Source organism: Malus domestica, chromosome 12, assembly GCF_042453785.1.
Source record: "Malus domestica chromosome 12, GDT2T_hap1".
Classification (NCBI taxonomy): domain Eukaryota; kingdom Viridiplantae; phylum Streptophyta; class Magnoliopsida; order Rosales; family Rosaceae; genus Malus; species Malus domestica.
In genome coordinates, this window is record NC_091672.1 from 11,805,752 (window position 1) to 11,827,332 (window position 21,581).

The 21,581-nt window shown below is 37.1% G+C and overlaps 2 protein-coding genes across 2 annotated transcripts; both read left to right on the plus strand.

Annotated features, from left to right (window-relative positions):
• Positions 1-1,019: 1,019 nt before the first annotated feature.
• On the plus strand, positions 1,020-10,175 carry LOC114819984 (pyrroline-5-carboxylate reductase-like). The gene is made up of 5 exons (XM_070808926.1): positions 1,020-1,247; positions 8,705-8,825; positions 9,025-9,130; positions 9,718-9,933; positions 10,013-10,175. Exons 2-4 carry the CDS (start codon positions 8,707-8,709, stop codon positions 9,901-9,903), a joined length of 411 nt encoding a protein of 136 aa, XP_070665027.1. The 5' UTR covers positions 1,020-1,247; positions 8,705-8,706; the 3' UTR covers positions 9,904-9,933; positions 10,013-10,175.
• A 2,219-nt stretch (positions 10,176-12,394) lies between these two features.
• On the plus strand, positions 12,395-17,002 carry LOC103454613 (pyrroline-5-carboxylate reductase). Its single transcript, XM_029090688.2, has 7 exons — positions 12,395-12,707; positions 12,791-12,839; positions 13,048-13,139; positions 15,008-15,080; positions 15,704-15,824; positions 16,047-16,152; positions 16,571-17,002. The coding sequence occupies exons 1-7, from the start codon at positions 12,510-12,512 to the stop codon at positions 16,757-16,759; spliced, it is 828 nt and encodes a 275-aa protein (XP_028946521.1). The 5' UTR covers positions 12,395-12,509; the 3' UTR covers positions 16,760-17,002.
• Positions 17,003-21,581: the final 4,579 nt, after the last annotated feature.

The following is a 21,581-nucleotide window of genomic DNA, read 5'->3' on the forward strand; positions in this document are numbered from 1 at the left end:
CAAAGAACAAAGAGAGCATTCTTGATCCATCGGGATTCTTGGGAATTTAGGAGGTTGGATGCTTGAAAGCTTTAGAGTTTGAAAGCTTCAAGGATTTGGGGAATTCTCTTCCAATTTAGGAGTAGAGAAATGTATGTGAATTGGTGCCCTTTGAAATGGATGAAATGACCTTGTATTTATAGAAATTTTCAAGGCCTAATTTTGAATATAATATTAAGATGAAATCAATCATTTCTGCCAAGTGTTGACATTTGTCCTATTTGATGACTTTTCTGATGATTTTCGATTTTTCGTTGAGTCACATACTACGTGTAAAATTTATGTGACACGTGAACATTGAAATTTTAATTATTGGTTAACATTTATTTCATCGAAATTTCGATGTCTACAATTATAACCTTTATTGTATTTTTTTTTTCTTCGAGGTTTTGGCTACATGTCCATCTCGTTGTATATTTTTCTAATAAATATTTAAATACTACTACAACAAGACAGGAATACAAGCCATGAAACTTTGAGAAAATGAATCCCTAGTATTACATATTCAAATGCTACTACAATCATGATATCGTAAAAGTACAACAATAATCTAGTATTGCAAAAGTTACTACAGCTACTAACAGTGTTGAGGCCTTTTATTCAGTATACCATTATAAATATAGAAAATCTTAGGACAAGATTTTTATAAGGCATCTAATCAATGAGAAATTTGTTACGACCCGTTCCTTAAAATATTGTATTTTATTCCCGAGACATATGAAATGATCATTTTGCCCCTGAGTAGGTTTCTTAATCAGTTTTTGAGCCTCGATTCGAGATATAAATTCTTGTACTTTCTTAAGTTTCATAAAATTTATTTGGTACGTTAATTTAACATAAAAAAAATGATTTAAAACCAAGGCCTTGAGGGTTTATTTGTAATTTAAAACAAACGGAGGGGCAAAATCATAATTTCACTTAAAATTATTTTAAGTGGGATTATAACCCACTTTGTCTCTCTCCTTCCTCGTTTCTGCAAACCCCACACTCTCTCTAACTCTCGAATTCTCTCATTCTCTCTCTAAGCTCCAAGAGCTTCACCCTTGCTCTCACCTTAATCATTTCACAAATCAAACCCCAAAATCACATGCATATTCGACATCCTTGAGACTCAAGGAAAACAAATATGCACTTGCATGTTGCATCAGAGCACCTAGGGTGATCCACCATTGAAGCCGAGAGCCTCGAGCTTTATTCTCAAATACCAGGTGTGATTTCTCATTTAACCTTTTTGCTTTTGGGTTAATCTTGTTTGGTGTTGATCTGAAATTTGAGGGCTTTAACCTCTGTGAATCATCTGTAATTGCATGTTCATCTCTGGCATCGAATTTTGGCATTTTTCCATTGAGTTCGAGGTCGACGATGGATGCAATACCTCTAATCTCTATGTACTTCAACATTATTGGAATGTGAGGCTTTTGGGTTCATTAATCTAACTCTAATCCATGCATGCATTCACTTTTCTGTTTCCAGTTTCTGGCAAGAGAATGAGGATGAACTCCGACGAGTTCGAAGTTCATTCCCCTCCAAAACCTGGCACTTGGGTGAGTGAGGTTTTTATGATATTATTTGTGATGTGCACCCCCAGCTAACATGAATATATAACCACTCGTTGACATTCTATCATCAACACATCATCCAAGATCAGCATCCGTATAACATGTCAATTCAAGATTATCAACATAGTGGTAAGTCAACACATATGTTGTGTTCTTTTCAAATATCTTAGCACTTTCTTTGCAACATTCCAATAAGGCAACCCTGGATTCGATTGAAATCTTCCCAAAACACTTAAAGCAAAAGCTAAATCTGGCCTACTACATAGTTGAGCATACATCACACTACCTACCAAAGAAGTATATGGTTTGTCCTTCATCTATTGAATCTCAAACTCAGTAATTGGACATTGCTTGACAGAAAGCTTGTCTCCTTTCCCAATTGGTACTTCTCCACCACAGTAATGTTCCATGTTAAACCTTTTCAAGACTCTACTAATGTAATTTTTCTGAGCCAGCCCTAGTAGTCTTTGGTGTCGATTTCTGAGTATTTCAATCCCCAACACATAATGAGCTTCTCCCAAATCCTTCATATCAAAGTGACTTTTTAGCATGGTCTTAGTTTCTGAGAGTAACTGAGAACTAGTGCTTGCCAACAAGATGTCATCCACATAAAGAACCATGAAAATGAAATTTGATTTGACCATTCTCATGTATATGCAGTTGTCTATCTTATTTTCAGTGAAACCAAAACATGTCACAACATTATCAAACTTCTTATACCATTGTCTCGAAGCTTGTTTAAGGCCATAAATGGACTTGTTAAGTTTGCACACCCAATTTTCCTTCCCCCTTTCAAAGAATCGAAGGGGTTGTTTCATGTAGATATGTTCATCCAATCCTCCATTCAAGAAGGCTGTTTTAACATCCATTTGATGGAGTTCCAAATTGAACTGTGTTGGTAGTGCCATTATCACACGAAATGAATCCTTGGTTGACACTAAAGAAAAAGTTTCTGTATAATCCACCCCTTCTCTTTTAGTAAACCACTTCACTACTAATCTGGCTTTGTACCTGTCCACTTTGCCTTCAGAATCTCTTTTAGTCTTAAAAATCCACTTGCATCCAACAACTGTTGCATTTGGTGGACTCTCCACCAAATTCCATACGTGGTTACTTGCCATGGAAACCAACTCATCATCCATTGCAGCTTTCCATTGTGAAGCATAAGGACTTGACATAGCTTCTTGGTAAGTGAGTGGATCATCCACATCTCCAACATCGTAGTCAATCTCTTGCAGATACACCATGTAATCATCCGAAATTGCTGGTTTCTTTAGTCTTGAAGATTTTCTAGTTGGGAGCAGTGGGGGTTCATTATTAACTGATAATGTAGGCTGAGATGGACCTACAACTACACTGGTGGATGGTTGATCCCCACTTTCAAAGACTAATGGTAGGGCTAGTATTGGAGAGAGTTGAGGAATCTCAGTAATGGTTGGGAGAGAAGCTTCAGTTGGTGCAGTGAAATGCAAATTATCAACGAATGGCATTGTCACAAGGACAAAGTATTCATGGCACTTGGGACCGGGGAATAACATGGTTCTTCTTCACTTACTTCTTCAAAGACAATGGAAGTAGCTGCACCAACTCCATTGTGATGAATATCTTCAATGAATTTTGCATTGTGACTTTCCATAATTCTGGTATGAGCATGAGGACAGTAAAACCAAAAACCCTTCGATTTTTCTGCATAACCAACAAAGTAGCAAAAAGTGGTCTTCAAATCCAATTTTCTTTCATTTGGATTGTACAATCTGGCTTCACATTTACATCCCCATGTGTGAAAATGATTGAAACTAGGATTTCTTCCTATTCAAGCTTCAAATGGTGTGATTAGGACAGCTTTAGTAGGCACTCGATTAAGGATATAGTTAGCTATCTTGATTGCCTCACCCCATAAGAATTCAGGTAGTTTAGCAAATGAATACATGCTCCTTACCATGTCTTTTAAGTGTCCGATTGTGCCTCTCAGCCACTCCATTCTGTGATGGTGTACCTGGGGTTGTGTATTGAGCCACGATACCCTCTTGCTGCAGGTATAACGCAAACGCTCCCTTAATTTGTCCTTGTTCTGTGTATCTCCCAAAAAACTTACCTCCACGATCAAACCTTACTATTTTAATTTGTTTATCCAATAGTTTTTCAACCTCAAGTTTAAAGATTTTAAAACAGTTTAGAGTTTGAGATTTGTCCGAGATAAAAAACAAATAGGTATATCTTGAAAAATCATCAATGAAAAGAAGAAAGTAGAGTTCCCACATATTGTTTTTGTTGGGAATGGACCACACACATCTGTGTGAATGATCTCTAAAAGATCATTACTTCTTTTGGCCTTACTTTTGTTGGTTAAATTAGTGGTTTTGCCCTTGAAGCAATCTATGCAATTCTCAATATCAGATATGTCAACATTTGGCAATGCACTGTCTTTTATTAGTCTCAACATCCTAGCTTTGGAGATATGCCCTAACCTTCGATGCCAAAGCATTGAGGATGAGTCATTTGTGAGCATTCTCTATAGAGTTGTGTTAACAACATTGAGACAATCATAATTATAAGTGCATTCAATTTGCCAAAGATCACCATTTGGAAAAGCATAGCCAATAACACTGTCAAACTGGTCTTTAACATAAAATCTTATTTGAGTAGCATCTCCTATATAAGAGAAGCCATGTTTAACAAACTGAGTTACTGAAAACAAATTCATTCTAATTGAAGGTACATACAATACATTATGTAAAGTTAAAACATATCCAGTTGACAATACCCACAGCTTCAACCACGACTTTATTCTCATTTCTAACATAAACATTATAGGACTCTTTAATTGTCTCCTTCTGGCTTTGAAATCCTTGCAAAGAGTTGGTTATATGGATGGAGCATCCAGTGTCAAACCACCAAGGGTTTTGTAGTATAAAAATCATATTTGATTCAACTGTCACAAAAACATCAAAAACTGTTTTACCTTTCTGAAGTAACCACACTTTAAAAACAGGACAGTTCTTTCTCAAGTGTTCAGTTGATTGACAATGAAAACACTTTTTAAAATGAGGTTTGTGAACCTGTAAACCTTGAGATGAGGAGGCTCCATTATTTTTGGCAGATACACCAGAACTCTTGAACTGCTTCTTGGAACCAAATGTGGATGGTGCTATGCTCCGAAGGTTAAATGGCTTGGTCCCCTTATAATTATCATTTTTGGCAAGCATGATCTGCTTTCCCTTTCCTTTTGCAGTGTTGGCAAGGTTGACCAATTCCATTTTCTCGGTTTTGGATCTTTTCAGTCTGTCTTCCTCTTGCCAACAGATAGCAATCAACTCATTAACACTCCAAGTTTCTTTTTGAGTGATATAGTTCACCTTGATTTGATCATATTCACCAGGCAAAGAGTACAAGGTCATGTGCACTAGAAATTGGTCAGTGATACCAATCTCCATGGCATTCAGTTTGTTAGAAAGATTCACCATTTTCAACAAATGTTCACGCACACTTCCTGAACCATCGAACTTGCTATTGATAAGTGCAGAAAGATGTGCCCCCACTTCAGCCTTATCTGACCTCTTGTACTTCTCTTCGATCATTGCCATATAATCCTTGGCTAAATCACAACTTGTAATGCCACCTCGGATATGCTCTTCCATTACATTCTGCATAATGAGAAGAGACATCTGATTTGCCCTCTCCCATCTTGCAAAATGATCTCTCTCTTGAGGAGTGCTGCTATCAACCAAGGCAGATGGTTGAGGGGACTTAAAAGCTATGTTAAACTCAAGCATTCCCAGATTCATTTCAATCTGTTGCTTCCAAGTTTTGAAGTTGGTGCCATTCAATTTCTCGATGTTAACAAGATTTAGCATATTGAAATCTGCATGTATATACATTTGGTTTGAAAATCATAAGTTTTGTAAGCAAGAACATTTCTTAATTGTCTTGTTACACTAAAACATATGAAACCAGCCACACCTTCGGGCAAGAAACTGTTCATATAAGATTATAATTTTCAAAGTTTGCATAGCTAAATATAAATATCATGGTCTGTATGTATGACTACACCTTTAGGCAAGAAGAAATACACCATTACATGACATTCATCATTCACTATACATCAATCCATAATGATCCTAGTATATATAAATTTCTTTAGAAATTTGTTCAACTTGATAGTATTATGAACCGCTATTTTAAGTATTCTTAATTGTAATCATAAGAACTTAAGATTGGATCTAACACTTTGGTGGAAGATGCAATGTAATCAAATGACAACAGTACTTAAAATCATTAGTATCAACACCAGAATGATATCATACAGCCTTGAAAATATATAAGGCATCATGCTTCATGATTCTCAATGGGAATCAAATTATGAATCATCATACTATACTACAGATAGATACAAATATTGAAAGAATAAAAGCAATGCAAAAATAATGTAGTTTGCAACATAAAGCTGCAGTAATCGATATAATTGTCATGCGCATGAAATATTTAATACAGTTATAGCAGCGGAAGATTGTAGTCATAATACATGTATAATCATGCAAGAGTTTGAATGGTGGGGCTCTGATACCACATGTTAGTCCTTCTAGAGATCATAACCATCAAACTCTAATTTGTGTATAGAGAATCTATCGCTTGAGCAACATAATACAGTAATACCACCTTCGCTTGAGCAACAAAATGTAGTAATACCACCGCTTGAGCGGTAGAACACACCACTTAAGCGGCAGAACATAGTAATACCACCGCTTGAGCGATAGAACACACCGCTTGAGCGGCAGAACATTACATTAAAGGTTGATAACACTAACCTACATTTGACGCTATGAAGATCACTGCAGCAATACAACCTTCTTCTCTCTTGTGTGATCGAAAATATTTCCAAACTCTCAATGGGACGAGTTTATGTCTAAATCTGAAATGGTAAACATGTTTTTCACACCGAGAGAATGGACCATATCACTATATATATATATATATATATATATATATATATATATATATATACTTGTAGTAGTTCCTTCCTCCCATCAAGAAAGGAGTTACCACCAGTTACATCTTAATGTAACTGTCCAATTCAAATTAATTTGAATCTCCTTAAGTTTCCCTCCAAGTCTTAATTCCGGAAACTACATTATTACATTAGTTAGGCTAAGTTCAATATATATAACTCACTTAACTTATAATATTACACTTGTCAAATGTTTGATGAAACCCACATTAAGTTTCTTACACCCGGTTCTCACATTTGTTATGCTCTCCTTCTCTTTTAGGCCATAAAGTTGTGCTGTACTGAAATAAATTCTTTCCAATTCTTTAAATTATCGAATTCATGGCCCTTAATTCCTTCAATTAAAGGATTTAATCAATATATTAAACCCATGTAGAAGGTATTACTGTTTGGGTTAAAACTTGAACTTTGGGCTTGAAAGGGAGTTAGCCCAAAATGAGGTCCAGAATAAAGGAAGCCCGAGGCTCAGCCAAAACCCAGAAGGGGGAAGAGGCCTTTTTCCCGACTAAGTGCAGATCACTCAAGCCACCTGCTCACCTATCTAGGGGTCAAGTGGTGTAGACTAGCTAGCTAATCAGCCTAAAAGTACTTTACAATGGCAGGACAAGTAAAAAGCTGATGAGTCACTACCTTTCAGAGGCATTCGGGTAAGATCAATACTGCAGGCAGCCAAGCTAAATCATCTATAAAAGGAGAAAGAAAAATCAGAGATAAGGACAATCAATCAAACAAACAAATACACAAACTCTGCTCAAGCTAGATTTGCATACGAAGTTGTAGTCAGCACAAAGCCTTCATCCTTTTCGGGATCAACCTTCACCAGAAAAGCCTTTGTAAAAGCTCTGCTACCTTGTTTAAATCTTGTTGTAGTATCGATTCTCTCCTATAAACTTATCTCTCAATCTCCCCTTCTAGCCTTCAAACCGTTTGTAAATCACAAAGAGAGGAAGTTGCAAGACAATCAGCCTTGCCCGACCTCCTTTGTTTTAGTCTTTTCATTCATAAATCTAGTAATATAACGTATATTTCCATCTGCATCCAAGTTATTTCTAGCCAGTTTATGATTAAAAGACTTCTAAGTTCTAACCATTCGGGCAGACAAGATTGATCAATTAAAAGTCCTTGGTCTCAAGGCATAAAAAAGAACTTTATGTACTTAACCCATCCACGACAGTCCTTGATAACAAGAAATCTGAAGTTACTTGGGGGCGCAAGTAATTAGCCTATTTTCTTAGTTTTACTTCTGTTATATCATGATTACCACAGAACGCTTGAGTATAGAATTAATTCTGATGGGAAGCCTCAAGGCCTATACCTAAGGCCCGACAAAGGCACCTTTCTGAATTCGTTCTGCTCTGCGGGCTAGGGCGATTAAAGTATAACGGTTGTGATACTTCCGCAACAATAAAACAACCAATATATGTTCGAGTACTTGGTTAGTTCTGGTTAGAAGCCTCAAGGCCTACACCTAAGGCCCCACAAAGGCACCTATCAGAATTAAATTGGTCTCTCGGACATATATAATCAAACAACTGAACATCAGTTTTACATCTGTCATGCTAAAGATGGCAGTAGCACGCTTGAATATTTAAAGTTAATTTTGATTGTGAGTCTCAAGGCCTACACCTAAGGCCCTACAAATGCACCTTTTAGAATTAACTCTATCCTTCTCTTACAGCTCGCCAATAAGTAGAAGCCCGACAGACGATATCAACCGGCGCCAACCTCTCGGGGAGCTGTGTGCTCGTTGGCCAGGAAACGTCCCCACTGGATATTCCCCCAAACGAACAATTACATTGCTAGGATTTTCCCAATTTGAATCAACTACGTAACCAGTTTTCAGCCTTAGTTTTGTCAACATTAAAACCAATTCCATAGATTTTAAATTTATATGAGGATAACAAAGATCTAAAAGATTACGAAGAGCTCCAGTGGCCTTCAGTACTAAGAACTCTCATCTGTCAGACAGATGCCATTTCCTTCAACCTTGAAATGCTGCTTTATTACCGAAGACATAATATATGTGGATCAATTGCATAGCATTGTTCTAGCTTTATCTGCAGTCTCCTCCGTGTGACAATGTGTGATTACATGCAAACAGTTATGCACTTGGGTGAAGCTGCAACAGTAAATGACGGTGAGTTAATAGCAGACCTATTTGGAGCTGTTGGCAAGGTGTGGAAAATGGACGAGAAATTGTCTGATGCTGCTGGTGCTGTTGGGTATGTGCATGTCTTGTTATAATTAAAAGATCAGACATGTAAACTGGGCACTATTATACCATTAGAGTTTGGAAAGGCATCCTCTTGCATAAGCATCTCTTATATATTTTTTTCAAAAAAGAAATAACTGAATGGATAGAGACTCACATTGACAGAAGTCCGTCAAATTTAGTGGTTTTTTCCTTGGACAATTTTGCAGTGGTGCTGGTACAGCATTTGCGTATATAGCAATAGAAGCTATGGCTGATGGAGGTGTAGTTGCAGGCTTACCACGAGAAATTTGTCTGAGTCTTGCTTCTCAAGCTGTAAGTGGAATCTGTACTGATTATGTTTTTTCGAGATTGTCTATGCTGGGTACTCGATGTATGTTTCTGAAAACAATTCAATATTTCTATAAGTGAAGATAGCTAGAAAGCTCCAGACTTGTACTTTCGGATTCACAGAGCACTTTATGGTGAGGGGTTATACAAGCATATGGATTTTCTCTTGCCTCTGTTTTAGCAGCAATAACCCCTAGAAGCACGTATTTATGGTGAGGGGTTATACAATTCAATATTTCTATAAGTTAAGATTCTTGTTGCTCTATAGACGCGTGAAAAATTAAAAGTTTAAACAAGGGAAACATGCACAAATAGATCCGGTTACAAATTTAATTCAAAAATTGAATTGGGAGCAACATTAAACAAACAATAAGTGGTATATAAACCACATGATCATAGTAGTTGCCATTTTCCACCAAAGTAAAAACCTCAGGCAGGCTCATGATATGCCATGCGCTTTGCCTACGGAAATTATATTGTTTACGACCTGAGGAGATGTCCCAGGATTATGAACTATTGTTGGCCTCTGATGTATAATCTCTCATTTCTGTTTCTCTTGTGTTGTGCCAAAGTTCTATGGAGCAGCAGCCATGGTGATGAAAACAGGAAAACATCCAGGTCAGCTGAAAGACCAAGTTGCTTCACCTGGAGGAATCACCATTGCCGGGATTCATGAACTTGAGAAGGGCGCACTTCGCGCAAGCATGATGGACACGGTTGTTGCTGCTACTAAGCGTAGCCATGAGATGGGTCAATGACTTCGCTTTCCGCATGTTAATTTTGCCAAGGTAGGGTTCCATACGTCGCGTCGTGACAAGTAAAATTGATCTGTATGCTGGGGAATCATTCACATAAAATTTGTACCAGGTTGCTCATTGTATGACTCCTACTTTTCTGCATTGGGTTGAAGTGAAGTGGATTTTTCGTCTCCCAGTTAGGGATGGGAAACGATTATGGCGGGCGGGTAACCGCGGTTATTTATCGATAACCATTTATTCTCATACCCGTATAACCGTTTACCCGTTGGGTAATTGTCTAAACGGTTATACCCATACCCATAACTGTTTATAAACGATTAATCATACTCATAACCGTGTACCCATTTAACTGTAACCGTTTAGTACCCGTTTACCCATTTATTATTTTTAAACCCGTTTCTCCTTTCTTTTTTGTCATTTACTCATTTTTCACCCGTCTACATGTTTTTTTAACAACTTGAAAATTAAAAAAGAAAAATTTGTCATAATTTTGTTTTTCTAACAATTAAACACCGTTATAGGTACATTCATCATACATTTCCGCATTTTAATTTTTAAGTCCATATATCATTCCAATAATTAAAATAATAGTTTACAAACAATATTTTTAACTGTTAGCAATGAAGATAATATAAAATTTGCTAAGTATTCTTGGGTTATGAAAACTGTTAAAAGACAGTATTCTTGGGTTATTTGACTCGGAATGTAAAATATTAACATAATATATATAATGAACCATGAAATTTAAATTGGTTAAGGAAAACTATGTTATATTAGCTATAGAAATCATGCACTATAGTCAATAGCATTGATTTAAGTTTTGTCCGATAGGGAACATGATTTGTGTTAATTTTACATATATAAAATAAATGGGTAAATTGTTACCCGTTTATAACCGCGGTTAATACCCATAACCGCCCATTTAAATTTCGTGGGTAAACGGTTATACCTATAACTGTTTATTTATCTAAACGGTTACCCATAACCGATGGGTATTTGCCCATCCCTACTCCCAGTGCATGAATGTATATTTGAATGCTATGTGAACAAAGTTGATTCTCTCAAAGTATATCTTATAAAAATAATTGTAGATCTTCTGCTTTAATAACGTGTCAAGTTAGAGTAATCACCGCAAAAACAATTGACAACGAGTTCAAATCCTCAAGTTTTAGGATTCATTTGATAACCATGTCGTTCTTGTATGTCTTTTAGATATGAAGTAGACTGAGGAAAAAGAGAGGTGAAGTGGTGATAGGGATGGCAAGAAATAAAGAGGAAAAGAATGAAATTCTTAGAATCCTACGTATCATATAGGGGTGGGCGCAGGTTGGTTTGGATTGGTTTTGGGTCAAAACCGACATAGTCGGTTTGACCAAAATTGCAAACCGAAACCACCGATCAAGTTGGTTAATCGAATGTGGCGGGTTGGTTTGGATTGATTTTCAATTTGTGTGAAGACGAAAATAAATAATAAATTTCTCTTCCAAAAGCTACAGAATATAGCATCAATATGAGTGATTGCTCAAATGAAAGCACAAATGAAGGAGTCCAAGGAGTGCATCAAAGCAGCAGCTACTGAGTTCTCCAAACGGTGCCCCTATTCTTCTCGAAAAGGACTCTTAAACTAATCAGGTTTTGTTTTCATGTAGTGGAAACACGGTAACTCGTAAATAACTAACTATTTATATTACTACACGAATTATTTATGATTAAAAAAATTTAAATATATGCGGGTCGGTTCGGTTAATCGACCATTTTGTGAACCGATTGCCAAACCAATTAAGGTCGGTGCGGTTCAATTTAACCACCGAAAATTAAAAAACAAAATAAAAAACCAAACCAAACCAAATTGTCGGTACGGTTCGGGAGGTTCAATCGATTTTTTTTTTTCAATGCCCAGCCCTAGTATCAAACATGTCCAAAGTGAAATTTGATTTTTAATTTTTAGTTCTCTTTTTGTGTGTCAGTCTTTGTTCCAGTTATTCTACACCTCTAGTACCATTCTTTCTCTACTCTTCTACTTTCCTAATTTTTCTTATGTATATTTATTCAATTTTAACACAAAAATAAAAAAAACTAAAATCGCAACAATTATCAATCACAACCCTTTTTGAGGTGATTAAACCCCATAATAGACTTGTGGAGGATTTTGTATAGAGAAATGCTAGCAAACTTCTCACTTACCTTCATTAGCACGCAAAATTAAAATTATAATTGCTTAAAATTTAAATTTTAGGTAAAATTGAGTGTTAGTGGAATCTACTTGTCATGACGAGAAAGTGAGAATGTAGATCTGAGAAGTAAAAGAGAACCGAGAAGGTTGGGTTTAAGGATTTCTATCGCTTCACTTGCACGTGCAAAACAGAAAGATGAAACGCAAACGCATAAATAAATCCAACGTCAGAACAGAAGACACGTGTTCAAATCATTATCTCCACCACCAGATCCTGACACGTGTCATCAAATCCGATACCAAATCTAATCTCCTTTTGTTCCGCGCCGGAGGATCTTTCCAAATCAAATCTCCCTCCCGCTTCGAGAAAACGTAACAAACTGAACCAGTCCCCGGCAGCGTAGTGAGAAAAATACGACGTCGCATTGCAGCCATGGAGGCGCTACCCATCCCGACGGACACGTACAAACTAGGGTTTATCGGAGCAGGTAAAATGGCTGAGAGCATCGCCAGAGGAATCGTTCGATCGGGGGTTCTCCCTCCCAATCGCATCTCCACCTTCCACCGTGACCCCAGTCGTCGCCAAGCCTTCGAGTCCTTCGGAGTCCATCTCCTCTCTGAAAACGACGACGTCTGAACCCCCTCTTTCTCCCACTTTCCCTGCTTTTGCACATCTCTGTATCTAATTGAATGACTGAAGTTGCATCGTTGCAGGTGGTCGAAGAGAGTGACGTCGTCATTTTCTCTGTCAAACCTCAAGTTGGTATTTCCACTTTCCATTATCTCGGATTTGTTTGAAAATTTTGTTTTAGTTGAAAGATTTGGCTGTTTGTTTTTTTCTTATTTGTTGAATGATTGAAATAATGTGCATTGATTGTAAAGATATATATGGGGCATGAATGATTAGGTGGTGATTTTGTGGTTGTTTACTCGATAATGGTATCATTGCGGTTTTGATTTCGTGCTTGCAGTTAAAGATGTAGTTTCGCAGTTGAGGCCGCTTCTTTCCAGAAAGAAGCTGCTTGTTTCAATTGCTGCTGGAGTCAAATTGAAAGATCTGCAGGTCTCTCACTTGCAACTCTTCTTACTTTTATCCACATTGACTGTATGGATTGCCCAAAACCCTGTATTTCATTTTTGGACCTCTTTTTTCCAATTTAATGTGTTGATTTTGATTGTTTTGTATTCGGTTTTCTGAGGAAAATCATGTTCTGAATCTGTTAACTGATTTAATTGTTGTACGCGGTGTAGTCAAAAGTTTATATCAGGGTATTGCTAAGCCTAGTTTTTTAAATAAGCTCTATTCTTAAGTGCCACGTAAGAATAGATTCACATGGCCGTGGGGCACAAACAGGAAGGAATTTAAAAAAAAAAAACAAAAAAAAAAAAATGCAATGCAAGAAGTAGCTAAGAGTTGGAGTGAATGAGTTATAAATGTTTTCAAAGAATAAAGTTAGATGTATAATTTTTCCTTTTTACACATTATCGCAGCCACATTTGGATAGCCGCGCTCCACGGAATTAGCTCCCCTTCTTCTCTACTATTCCTTACTGGCCAACCTTCTGTCACGTCTCTGCCCTTTTGCGACTCTATTGAGTGGCTATGAGGGGGCAGGGTCAGAGTGTGGTTGTGAAGACAGAGAGTAGGAAGTTAAATTTGTAAGAAGGGGAAAAGGGAGGACAAAGAGCTGGGCTGGGCTAATTTAAGTCTTTCATGCATATGTAATCTTTTTGAAGGCCGAGCCAATTCTTAGTTCTTTGTCTGCCCTCTGGATCTTATTAGAAGTTGACAGTGAAAGAGGACATTTTTTTCCCCCAAGTGCATTAAGGCCACCCTTTTCTTTGTCTAAATCCATAGGCGAATAAATATATTGTTCTGTTCAGCATTTGGTTTCCTTGCAGTGTCAAGTGAATGGATTATATGATGCTACTGTTTACCAAATTTTAGTCGTAGCAAAGAAAGCAAGACTGGCTTTTCTATCATGGAGAAATGTGAAGTCCTCAATGTTTGGTTAGCTATACGGAGGCTGAAAGACCGATAAATAGCACAAAACATGCGCACTATAATCTGATGAACTGAAGGAGTAATGTATCATGTGCACATAAAATTTCATCACCTTAGCATCAGTTCTTGAATTTTAAATTCAGGGGACTTGTAGTTCTCCCCTTTGTTTTCCTTTCTATAGGGAAATAGTGCAGTTCGTAATTTTTCAAAGGTATTTAAGATATCATGACTGAAAATATAGGGCAATGGCTATTACTGGTCGGTATCTATAAACAACTGTATAATAATCATTTTCCCAACTTATGAATGTGCCAAGAACCAGAAAGAATATAGAGTCGTGTTTGACAATAATGTTGCTAGCATTTCTCTTTGCACAGAGTGAATCAATTACCCAGACTTACAACAGTTAGCCACTCCCAAGTTTAGCCCCCTTTTCACCCTTCAAATTGTACATAGTAATGAAAATTGAAGTTTCTTAGTAATTTGGGTTACTAGTTTTATGATTTCAGGAACAGAATAATTTGGTTTGGTCCGTATATGTTTAATTAATAATTGGACTGCATGCTTTTAATACTACCAGGGAGGCATGATCCGGGAAATGACTTTTAAGGATCTAATTTATTTGGAATAAATAATTTTATCATGTTATACTTTAGAAATCATAATGTGAAATCCTATAACTACTATATTTTGTCCCCACTATCTCTCCCTCTTGTTTGTTCTCCATTCTCTAAGTGCTTTTATTCTACTCGTATGATTACGTTCTTTTTTCTTTTGTTTTTTCTGTCTTTCATGCATTGAGTTCAATTTTCTACTTTAATAAATAACTTTTGAGCTGTGAATCTTACTTATTGAAAATAAAAAGTTGAGTCCATGGCCTCCAGATTTTTATCTATTTTTCCAACAAAATTGTTCCATCCTTCTCAGGAATGGGCCGGTCACAACCGATTTATTAGGGTAATGCCAAATACTCCTTCAGCTGTCGGTGCAGCAGCCTCAGGTACTTATGTTATCCTTTTAATATTTTAATCTTTCATATTGATGTTAAAAATGTATGCTTTATTGTTTTTCTTTATGAACCTGTAAACTGTGTTGGCTACAGGTTGTATTTGAACTTTAGTTTGCTTTGCATACTTACAATGCTAAGATGCAATTAGATGCTCCATATAGCTATCAGGTTTTCAGTGAAATTTAAGATGCATAGTAGGCATTTTTGTTGTTAATAGGTTGGTAGGATTTTTCTAACGTAATATTTCTTTTTGGCGAGCCTTTTCTAAAGTAATATCTACCAAGCCTTATGTTGTACTTCTCTCGCCCTGCCCTTCGGAACTCTCCCTATGTAAAAACTATCAGCTATTTACGTACTGAAGAGGTATTTTTCTTAGTATTAACTAGGTAATGATATCTGGTCACTGTAGATCATCCTTCTGTTACGTGACTCTGGTGACAAGAGGTAAAATGCGGATTACTTATGTCTAGTTAATGTATTTTAGAATTCTTCAAGTCTCCCTCTGGCTTATGCACATTTTCCTTGGATTGTTTTCATATTATTTGTAATTTGGTGTGCCAATTTTGTAAAATGGATGAAAAATGTCATGCACCACTAATCTTCTGGTGAAATAGTTTTGAGCTTGGGAGGAGGTGCAACAGAACAAGATGGGGACCTCATAGCTAAAGTATTTGGATCAATAGGCAAGACATGGAAAGCTGATGAAAAATACTTTGACGCAGTTACTGGCCTGAGGTATGTGGCTTTGTGTCTACTTGATTCTGATTCATACTTCAATGCAAAATGTTACTCATCTCCTACTGCAATTAGAGACTTTTTTCCCTTTCAAGTACCCTTGCAATTAGAGAGGTTTTTTGGTTCGTCAACCATGAAGTATTGTCCAAATAATAGTAAACTGTAACTTAAGAGGTGCACTCATAAATTGTGGTTTGATTAATGCGCTTTATAAACATACAGTGGCAGTGGTCCTGCATATATATATTTGGCAATAGAGGCTTTGGCAGATGGAGGAGTTGCTGCAGGTTTACCTCGAGAACTTGCGTTGGGTCTAGCATCTCAAACTGTAAGTGTATTTATATTGCTTGGTGGTTTAGCGCTCAAGCTGTCATTTGGCATCATCATACCATCGTGTATGTGTTTCTATTTCTCACAAACTTTAACAGTGTAGGTCTTGATCTCCTAGAAAGGGACATTTGGCATAAAAAATATGAGAGTATCTAATCATGTTACTTCTCAAAGTAAAGCCTTTACCAACAAAGGTGTACAAAAAAATTTAGATATTGTATAACTCCTACTGCCTTTGGACCTTGATGTTGGTGGCTTGCACATCACGAGTACATTTTGAAAAAATCGCTCTCTGTGCAAGGTTTAGAGTTTATAATACATTTTCTTGGCGTTTTGCATTCCAAAATATTTTGTCAATTTGTTTCTCATCAGTTCGGTGTTGTGGGGAGGTCTGATTCTTTGTTTCTTTTTTGCAGGTATTAGGAGCAGCATCTATGGCTTGTCATACTGGGAAGCATCCAGGTCAGCTAAAAGATGATGTAGCATCACCTGGTGGAACTACCATTGCCGGCGTTCATGAGTTGGAGAAGGGTGGATTTCGTGGAATATTGATGAATGCAGTCCTTGCTGCTGCCAGCCGCAGCCGAGAATTTTCTCGGAGCTAGACACAGATAGTGACTTTCTTATTTCAACGCATATTCGTGTCATTGCAATGAAATCCAATTTTTGTTCTCCTCCGTAGCTCAGGGGATAAACAAATCGTTTCCGCAGAATATTATTACAGATTATAGTACTGTCCCTCGCTGCATTCTGCTGAATTGAACGTTGCTTGAAATACTGCTTCAAGCTTGGAATACAGGTAAAATAAGATAAGTAGTAACAAAATCCTCTCCTTGATTTTATGTTCATTTCCGTAGCGCCACGCATGTGATTTCAAGCTTATGTCACTGATTAGAGTTGAGATTTTTCCTGGCCATCATGTTATCTCATGGTCGGCCGACTCTAGGTTGTAGTTCTCAAACCAAACCTAGGGCAGGCCATGAGATTTCAGAGGCCAACGAAAATGATTTTTTTTTTTTTTTTTTAAACCATAATATAGCAGAAAGCGTGAAAATTCAAACCGGGTTGAAAATATAGTTGTCCCAAATGTAGGCCTACCTGAACCCGATGGTTGGTTGTGTGCTACTAAACACAAATAAAAGACAATCAAAAGACATTAATTAACAGAAGGTGTGTGGAAGATAAAAATGGGTGTGTGGATAATGCCACTCACAAAATATTCGAATCAAGTTAGTGTAGTGTTCTTACGTCGTTGAGTAAAATGACATTGGCAGGTTACCAGGTGTGCTAGATCCCACATCACTTGTATGATTACATGTGAAGTGTCTTTATATGTGCAACCCCACATTTCCATGTAAGTTGTGTTTCTCAGCCCAAGAACAAATTCGTCTGGGCGTTGCTTATTAGTATCATAGTTGAACAAATCCGTGTTAGGACACTGCTGAGGTACTCGGTCTAGGTGAGATAGATCCTACATTTCTTGGACTCACATCAGTGTGTTTATTACCGAATTCAGATCCTCTCTAAATCTCTGTGTTTTGAGCTGGCAGACTTAGAAATTCAGACCACTCATTTTAAATCTTACGAACTCAATATCCCATCCCACTGGCGCACCTCCACACAGACTAAAGGGTCTAGATCTCTCTCTCTTTCTTGAATGGCCTGGATCTCTGAATATGTGGTTTTTGGACTTCGAGATTCGGAGAGGATTTCAATTCATAAGTACCACCGTAGGATTGGATTAAAAAAAAACTCCTTGTGGATGAAGCCCAAAGCAAGTAATATCTTATTATGTGAGACAATTTATGGTGTACAATTACAGCCAAAGGTGAAAACTCGATTTTAGATTTCGACAATTTTACTACAGATTAAAAGTAAACTATTGACCAAATCGGCCTCTCATGTTTGGTTATTTTGTCTCTATTTTAGCAAAGGTTAACCAATCGGGTGACGTGGAGCACGTGTGGTCGTTGGGTTTCACACACAAGACAACCTATTCTGGTACCATGAATGAAGGAAAAATTGGCTAAACTAAGATTATTTAAGTGTATATGCACTAAAAAATAAACCTTGACCATTAAATTCAAAACCTAGTAGCATGGTAAACCGTGACTCAACTCAAATTTACAAGAGAGAATTGAGAACCATTATACCTTTGTAGATCTCTTTGCATTTGCACACGTTGTTCACCCAAGAGAGAGTCTTCATTCCTTTGCTCTCCTTCGCTTCTTCGGATCCTTGACTTCTTGAAATTGGTTGGTGGAATAGGAACCTCCAAGTTTCCATGACCACTATGGGAACTAGTCCAAGCGAACAAAAATGCTTCATATAAAAGAATTTCTCCAAATAAACCTTTATTTATTCGTTCCATCTTAATCATAGATGTGTGACCTCTTAGGTTCTAACTAAAGCAGCAAGTAAAATTAATTAATAAATTAATTTAATCCCACAATTCATAAATGATACATAGCAGTATGTCATGGTTACTTGGATTAGATAAAGGTATTCATAAAATAATCATAATATTTGAACTTTGATTGTAATTACAATGTAATTCGGTTCTTCTATCACTCATATCTCGATCAAGATATATGTGATATAAAATTATGTCAAATCATAAGTAGATATATGTGATAACCATGATGCATCTCATGTTGAAGCAGGTCTTACAAACATAGCTTGATCAACAATACTCTGCCATAAATTTTCGAAATGGATCTTCAAGCGGCTTCGAGAGAGATCTCCTTTATATCTCCGTACACATACACATGAACCCGTGCCATGCACTGTCAAGCCCTGTGAGGTAGTGAGGGCTTTGTGATGAAATTGAAAGTTCATAATTATAAGCACAAGATATCCAATCATCATTCAGGTCTAAGAACTATTTGCATACTACAATCTAAAGATTTGTAACATTTGACATATGGTAAGCATCCATTCGTTTAAGCTTCTTTGGTGATAAGTGTTCAGTGGATTAGTTCAACAAACAAGCACGTGTATATCCACCACGTGTCCAACCCGCGTAGCACAAGACCATGTTAACCTTAATGCGATATGCACCAACCTTTCCAGATAGTTTAGTTGACTTTCCAAACGGCGAGGAATTTTTGTTTATGGACTCAGTAGGAATTTTGTTTATGGACTATAACTATGGAATATAAGTCTCTCTACCCTAACCTCATTTAGGACATTGCTCCCATAACTTTAATCCTATGGACTCATCCATAGTATATTATCTCTATAATATCACTACAAAAAGATAAGGTTTATATGACGACATATATTCGTCACGAAAAGGGAAAATGTGTCACATCCAATGTAACTGCTAGTGTCACTTATAAGGCGTCACCGAAAGTCCATGTTATGAATTTTATGCTCGTCACATATTTTATGTATGATGCCATCTACACCACCCATTAAATGATTAGGATACTGGATTCGAGGAGATATGTGACGAAATAAGTGTAACAAAACATAAAATTTAGTGACCTATAAATTTGTCAAATATGTCAAAATCAAATAGCTATTGGTTTTCAATATGTGATGAACAAACTACCACATATTCCTTGTTTTTTAGTTTGGAATTAGAATTTATAACAAATGTAAGGTAATACTGACACACCCCGTCTCGAAGGAGGGCATGCTGGCCGTCACGTGAGAGTGACGTAACCATTTACACAGTTCGGAAGCTTTAAAGATACAATTACTAAGATGTAACACCCGAGGGTGAGTCCTACTTTTGTGAATTCTGTCAAAACACCGTTGGATTCCTCGTGGCCACCAAAGCTCTGCTATCTTGAACCTGGAGGGGCGCAAAACAAAGTTGAGTGGGTCAGTAAAACAAAGTTTTTCGAAAATCATCTCATTATCAAAACGATAACTCCTCGCTGTAAAACCCGTATACTTTCCCAGAAATATGTAATACGTATACTTGTCTCAAAACCATACTCAGAAGTAGTGATATGTGAATTATATGCCATGCCAAAATATATATCTCATCAAATCATATAAGTAACTCATGCAAAATAATATGTCAACCAGATCCACCTATAGTGGCCTGTACGGCTGAATCTATAGCTCATAATCAATCTCATCAATCTTATCTAGCCGGAGTCATCGCAAGTGACATGTACGGCAGTACACTGCACACGAGTCGGAACCCCTGAAAAGGTCTGTGCGACTGAACTGAGTGAAATATAGTTATGCTCATGCTATCCTCTCCTAATAGCTATGCGATAAATCGCTAGTTACCTACGAGTCGGAACCACCTCTAGTGGTCTGTACGACAAGACTGGGCACCTAAATTGGATCCAATTGTGAGCATATGGTGTGGGGGTGATATATATATATATATATATATATATATATACAGGCCTAAATCATCTCTACTAAATCACAATCACCCTAGTGCAGGTTTATGAGCTTTCAATCATATCAACTCAACAATTACATAATTTAATTTATGAACTTACCTGGCACTTACCTGTGCATCTGCAGCACCAATCATGCATGTATGCAATTACTAATGCATAAATAATTAGGCATATATTTTGCATGGCATTTCATATCGCATTTCATATCACATGTCACTTAAATTGATTTCCTGGGAAAAAATCTCATTTATATAGGTATATACGGAAAACAAAACTGCCCACTCACCTGGAGTTCGCCCTACAACTCCCTAGCACAACACATCAAAGCATCATGACGATCGGCGCCTAGAACAATCATCAAATCAAACCTCAGAAATCATATCGATAGAATATATAACTTATATAAAACACGTCACTACGTAGTTCGATCCGGAAGATCTGCAACTAAAAATTCCAATCCATAACTTCCAGAGGTCCACAATATATCTCTAGAACAACATCCTAAAATTTCCTTATCATCCAACGGTCGGATCTCCGTCAATTGTCAAAACCAAGTGACGGTTAACATTCTATTTTATGAACTTACAACTCCGATTCCGGAAGATCAGTAAATCGGATTCCCAATCCATAAGTTCCTATAATCCTCAAATATTACGTATTACAACGTATCAAAGTTTGGTGGCGATCCAACGGTCGGATCGTCAATTCACATTTTCACCTAACCACGAATCGTAACGAACTTAGGTTCAATTACTCAATTTACGTCAATCAATTATCAAAACTGAACCTAGAACATTAAACACATGCTAAGAATGACATTGGCGGGCCACTGGCCAGGCGCCGCCGCGGGTGGCGGTCGGCCGCCCCGACTCGCCGAAAAATCCAACTATCTCCAAAAATTATCAAAATTTACAGAAATGAAGATCTCAATTATTAGAGTAAACATTATACCTGAGGCCAAGGCCAATTTGGCCTGGAAAAGCTCATTTTGCCAAAACCGTACGAAACCCTATATGTGGTGTTCTTCAATTCGTCCTCAATTCAACTCCGCCGC

Coding starts and splice junctions, on each gene's coding strand:
- LOC114819984 (XM_070808926.1), top strand. CDS start 8,707: ATGCACTTGGGTGAAGCTGCAACAGTAAATGACGGTGAGTTAATAGCA. Junction 8,826..9,024: donor GATGCTGCTGGTGCTGTTGG/GTATGTGCATGT, acceptor ACAATTTTGCAG/TGGTGCTGGTACAGCATTTG. Junction 9,131..9,717: donor TGAGTCTTGCTTCTCAAGCT/GTAAGTGGAATC, acceptor GTTGTGCCAAAG/TTCTATGGAGCAGCAGCCAT.
- LOC103454613 (XM_029090688.2), top strand. CDS start 12,510: ATGGAGGCGCTACCCATCCCGACGGACACGTACAAACTAGGGTTTATC. Junction 12,708..12,790: donor TCCTCTCTGAAAACGACGAC/GTCTGAACCCCC, acceptor GCATCGTTGCAG/GTGGTCGAAGAGAGTGACGT. Junction 16,153..16,570: donor TGGGTCTAGCATCTCAAACT/GTAAGTGTATTT, acceptor TCTTTTTTGCAG/GTATTAGGAGCAGCATCTAT.